General features: G+C 40.4%; 1 protein-coding gene across 3 annotated transcripts in view; it reads left to right on the plus strand.

Moving 5' to 3' along the window:
- Positions 1 to 4,899, plus strand: part of LOC121864084 (glycine receptor subunit alpha-2-like) — a 15,676-nt gene extending 10,777 nt beyond the window's left edge. For 2 of the 3 annotated variants that reach the window (XM_042362992.1, XM_042362993.1), the window contains exons 6-11: positions 360 to 442; positions 1,235 to 1,369; positions 2,271 to 2,371; positions 3,095 to 3,255; positions 3,448 to 3,577; positions 4,013 to 4,899. In XM_042362992.1, the coding sequence (XP_042218926.1) occupies positions 360 to 442; positions 1,235 to 1,369; positions 2,271 to 2,371; positions 3,095 to 3,255; positions 3,448 to 3,577; positions 4,013 to 4,183 (781 nt within the window). In that variant the 3' untranslated portion in view covers positions 4,184 to 4,899. The remainder of the gene's footprint in view (positions 1 to 359; positions 443 to 1,234; positions 1,370 to 2,270; positions 2,372 to 3,094; positions 3,256 to 3,447; positions 3,578 to 4,012) is intronic. The other variant, XM_042362994.1, reaches the window with a different exon arrangement.
- Positions 4,900 to 5,812: the final 913 nt, after the last annotated feature.

Consider the following 5,812-nt stretch of genomic DNA (forward strand, 5'->3'; position numbering starts at 1 on the left):
GGTGGGTGAGAGGAGAGTTAGTGTGGAGTGAGAGGGCAGGGGAGTGAGAGAGGCGTTAGTGTGGAGTAAGAGGGCAGGTGAGTGAGAGGGCAGGGGAGTGAGAGGGGAGTTGGTGTGGGGCGAGAGGGCAGGCGAGTGAGAGGGGGAATACAAAGGCAGGTACACATGGGACAGAGAGTTATAGAAAAAGCCATTCTGCTGGATAATGCGTCAAATTCAAGTACAGATGCACACATATACGAGTATACCCAAACATTCAACACAGCAACTTTAGCGGCAGTGTATGTTATGCTTGAATATTGTGATATATGGATATATTTATTAAAATCAAAACTTCATCACTGTAATGTGTCTCACAGGCTAACGCTGAAGCTGTCGTGCGCCATGAACTTCGCCATCTACCCTCACGACACCCAGGAGTGTAAACTACAGATGGAGAGCTGTAAGTACACCTACACCTGTGTGCTACCTGTGATGTTACACCACCTTGTGAATGTACTCCAACTGTAATGTAACATCACCTGTAATGTTGCGTTATGTGTGATGTTATACCATCACACATAATATTACATTACATGTTAAGTTACACCAGTTGTGACTTAACATCAACTATGATGTTACACTGACTGAAATGTTCCGCTGTAATACTGCACCAGCCCTGATAATACGCCTGTGATATAACACTTGTGATGTTTAACCTTTTGTAGGGCAGTGATGCCTCTCTGCTGAATAAAATACCTGCCCTACAAAGGCTTAAACACCAGTGGCGATACAAAAGCTGTGGTGATATGCTGATATAACACCTGTGACGATACTACAGGTGTGACAATATAACACCTGTGACGATACTACAGGTGTGACAATATAACACCTGTATGTCATAAACCACTCACCTACTCGGTAGCCAACAGTCCAACACGCATTGGTTGTTCTAAAAGGTTCGACCAACTCGCCCACTCACCAGCTTTAGCCACTACACTATCCCACTTACCCAGTCTATTTTCATCAGTGTCCCACTCACTCACCTGTTCCCTACAGTGTCCCCTTCACTCTCTCTAATACTGTACTATTAACCCACTTTGTCTCCTAACAGTGAGCCACCCACGGCGGCGCGGCGTCCTACTCACTTGTCTCGCAGTGTCCCACTCACTAAATCACTCACTATGTCTGTATAATGCTTCACTCACTCTGTTCTACGCAGTATCCCACTCACTCGCCCACTCTTTCTCTACAGTGTCCCACACCACGGAAGAGCTGGTGTTTGAGTGGGACACGGATGTTCCTCTTGCAGTAGACGAGAGCATTGAACTGCCTCAACAAGACATCATCATGAATTACACTTCAGACTGTACTCAAGTGTATTCCACGGGTGAGTACTTCATATGTGTAGTACACTTAAAACATTGCAGATTTAGTTCATACTACACAATCCAGGAATACCCTTTACATGAAGCTCATATAAACACACTCTCCTGATGCAAGACAGTTAAGACACTGTAGTACACGCCAGTCAGCCCAAGTTACGTGACATTTATGAAAAACTGTAGACATAGAAAATATGAATTTTTGGGGTACAGCCCATGTTAGACATTCGAAGTACCTGTAATACAAACGTGAAATATTGTAGGTGTAGCCCGCATGAGATAACATATACTGTACTGTACTGTACCATGGAACTAAAGCCAAAATAACACACTCTAATAGCACCTATGAGACACTGTGGGTAGCACATGTGAAACACTACACAATAAAGGTGTAGCTCATAAAAAGCACTCAAGATTAACCCAGGTGACACAAGACACTGTGACTTATGTAGCTGTATGGAGCATTGTAACTGTAGAACCTATGATGCAACAGTATATTAGTCAATACTTCCTTAGGTGAATGAAGGTTTAAATAGTAATGTGATTATATTTTATTATAACGATATATTTCATGGTTATATTTATCATTCTGAACTGACAAGATAAAAGTGAATGAAATTCTTATTATCTGATTCTACTGTTTAGTCTGCGGTGAAAGAAAAAGACTTTGGCCCTTAATTTTATTGCTATTGCGAAATAAGTAATCGCTCATCGACTGCTAATAGTGTTTTGTCTTTCTTCTACCACCTGGACACTGGCACTAACTGGACACTGGCACTTCCTGGACACTGGCACTAACTGGACACTGGCACTAATTGGACACTGGCACTACTTGGACACTGGCATCACCTGGACGCTGGCACTACCTGGGCGCTGGCACTACCTGGACGTACTTCTACTTGGCAGGCAACTTCACGTGTCTGGAGGTGGTGTTTAGGCTAAAGAGACGTCTAGGCTACTACGTCTTTCACACCTACATCCCCACCTGTCTTATTGTTATTATGTCTGTAAGTACCTGTGAGAGAGAGAGAGGCGAGAGGCAGAGAGAGCGAGAGAGAGAGAGAGAGAGAGATATATATATATATATATATATATATATATATATATATATATATATATATATATATATATATATATATATATATATATATATATATATATATATATCATTTGTCTGCAATGCTTAAATCATTTGTTTCACTATCTGGAAGTTAAAGTACAGTACATGCAACAGTTACTACCACTTAACACGTATAATTTTGACAGTGTTCAACAATAAACTGAGAGACTCTCAAACACTGCATCTACAGTATATTGTTGTGAACAGTTAGCACCCGGAAAAAAATAAATCAATGGTGGATCTCGCGCATAACATTCCTTATTAAAGACCTCGGCTCCACTCCCTCTAAGAGCAAAACATTCCTCTGGCTATAATGTCAAACTAGACAACAAGTTCTATTGGCCATGGTCAGCCGAACCTCCCTGTAGATTGCTTAAATACTATAAGTTTACTGAACACCAATCTGGAGTCCACAGCTCAGTTACAATCAATGCCAGTAAAGCCACACTCTTCCTATCTCTCACAAGCAAGATTTCTTTACCTTTGAGCAATACAGGTGAACTATGATATTATACAGAACGAAAGTCACGCTCACCTTTATATAGTATCGCAATTGCTCATTATAATTGTTAAGAAACTAGTGTTAATAGGTTGTATTCCTCCTGGACAGTGGGTATCCTTTTGGATCAAGCCAGAAATCGCGCCAGCACGAGTGACGCTGGGAGTGACATCACTACTGACACTCTTCACTCAACAAGCGAAATCGCAGGCCTCCTTACCGCCTGTGTCCTACATCAAGACCATCGATATTTTCATGTCCTCCTGCACAGTGTAAGTTCACGTGTGTTGTTCCTATAGTCTATTTCCGTATTCACTTTATAATGTTGTTTACCGATTCTTGATCACCTTTGCTACATAATTCACTGGTAATATAAAGTTCAGATTGATCAGGTATTTATAGCACTTTACACTATGCCCACCCCTACATTTAATGCTTTTAGTGACACACTCTACTCTCGGCAGCTTTGTGTTCATGGCGTTAATCGAGTACGCGGTAGTGAACATCATCCTGGGTGACGGATCAGGCGAGGCAGCCAAGGGGCCAGCTAAACCGGAGCCCAAACCCAGTAAAGCCACCGAACTGGCCATCAAGGTGAGCATCTAACCTAACCTAACCAAACCCAGTAAACCCACCGACCTGGCCATCAAGGTGGGCACGAGCACCAAACTAAACCTAACCTAACCTAACTTAATATAACCTCACCTAAACGAATATGACTTAACCTAACCAAAACTAGCATAAATTAACCTAACGTTGGGAAATTGATGAAACTATGAACAGAAATGTCCACACAAACTCGTTCTCTCGCCTATATCACAAACATTGAATTAAAAATTTTCTTAATTTAAAAAAGTATTTCACCATGAAATTATGAAATCTGGAATATTCCCACCATATAACGACAAATTTTCCTTCATATAACCACAAGTATTTTCATATTACCATAAATATTCCCACAATACTATCAGGATATTTTTAGCTAATTGTTTTGAATATTTCCATACTTGACCTGGAGTCCTTCTACAGGAGAGCAGACGGTTCCTGTTGGGAGAACCGCCCAAGCCAGCTGGTCCGTCGCCAGCGCAAATCCGTCGAGGTCGGGCGCTGATGGTAGATCGCGTCTCACGGTACCTCTTCCCCCTCTCCTTCGCCCTCCTCAACGCCGTCTACTGGTTCAGTTTCAGGCAGTACCTCTAGGACCTTCATCTCCTGACGGGGCTTTGGTGTCCCTGGGAAGTCCAAGACTACGAACTGGCGATATGATAAGTCCAGCAACGCCTCGACCCCAACTTATATGATTCGTTGAGTCTTATCTATTTATCAGCTGAAAACTATCAGTGGTTTCCTTTAACCATCAACGACTAGTGAGTTCCTTAGACTACTCCTCAAGAGCCACAACTTCAGGAAGAAACTCCTTTCACGTGAGACTCCCATTAAGGCCAGGTTTAATTATGGGCACAGTAATAAACAAAGTGTATTCTTGTTGTTAAAATAGACCCAACATTAACTTTTAATTGTATGTAGTTATTAATATTGTTTATGATATTTTACGGTAGACTTACTAATTCTCTCACCAACTGGTGACACACTACACCTGACCAACACTGTAACTGTACTATACAATATGATGACATAATGGTAGATACTTAGTAATTAATATGGTATATTGGTTTACGAATATACTGTACAGTATATAATCTGGATCACAAGCACATGACAGGCACTGGTAGACTGGCAAATTGAGGTTACAAGCAAGCAGACAAATAATAATATGAAGTAGAGGAAGTAGTTGCAGTAGTCATGCAGTATGTTACCACTAAATCATGGTATGTAGCATTACCAATAATAAATAATAATAAATACATAAATAATGTAATTAGAGACAATAAAACTTTAACTTAAGCTGCCAATATGCAAAATGTGTCTGTTTACTACCTTATTTCTTCTCTGAATTATTAAAAATTTATCCGACACAGGAAGAACTCCTTTATAAAAGGAAGTGGTAACGTCTCTCCTTTTCCAACTGGTAAATATTTATGGTTCTTGGCCTAAGGTAAAGAAACAACACTTCTGATATTCCACCTTTCCCACTTCGATTTCCTGCTGTACTAAGACTGGACAATAAAGTTCATAACAAAGTAACAAAGATCAGACTAACCGCTCTAATTAATGGTTAGTAAAGGGTCACAGCTCAAGGCTGAAGAAGCCACAAGTCCAGAAAACTTTGAGGGCGAACCTTTTGGAGTGAGAATTATAAACTCTCGGGATAATCTGCCACAGAGTGTTGTGACGGCACCGAATGTGAGCTCTTTCAAGACTAGACTAGACACTGGAGCAGGTACAGGTACATTCAGTAACCAGTACATGCCCAGCACTTGTCAACAGTGCGTAACAGAGTTGTGAACCATGGATTTACACATTCATATGCATTCAAACTTTTCCTGAACTTTATAACCATATTACATTAGTTACCCATAAAAAACTATGATTTTTATAAGAGAAAACGAAAGTTGTATGAGTAACTATACTACTATGAATAAACACTACGTACACAATAGCAAAGTGATCTACATCATTTGCCACATTGACCTAACTAAGAATTGTCTTTTGAATTCGTATAGAAATATCATAATGAGTTGTTGATAAAAAACATGGCATTTTCGTACTGATTGATTGACTGATTCATTAGTATTTAATTCACCATTCATCAGTTTACGAGCTGTTCAGGCAGTTGGTCCCTTGTTTTGTTACTTTGCCATGATTTTTATTGGTGTTAGTACAGGACACCTGTAAATGGTAGTGTCACTGGACATGCTTTCTCAGTCC

This window comes from Homarus americanus, unplaced genomic scaffold, assembly GCF_018991925.1.
Source record: "Homarus americanus isolate GMGI-L3 unplaced genomic scaffold, GMGI_Hamer_2.0 scaffold55047, whole genome shotgun sequence".
Taxonomy (NCBI): domain Eukaryota; kingdom Metazoa; phylum Arthropoda; class Malacostraca; order Decapoda; family Nephropidae; genus Homarus; species Homarus americanus.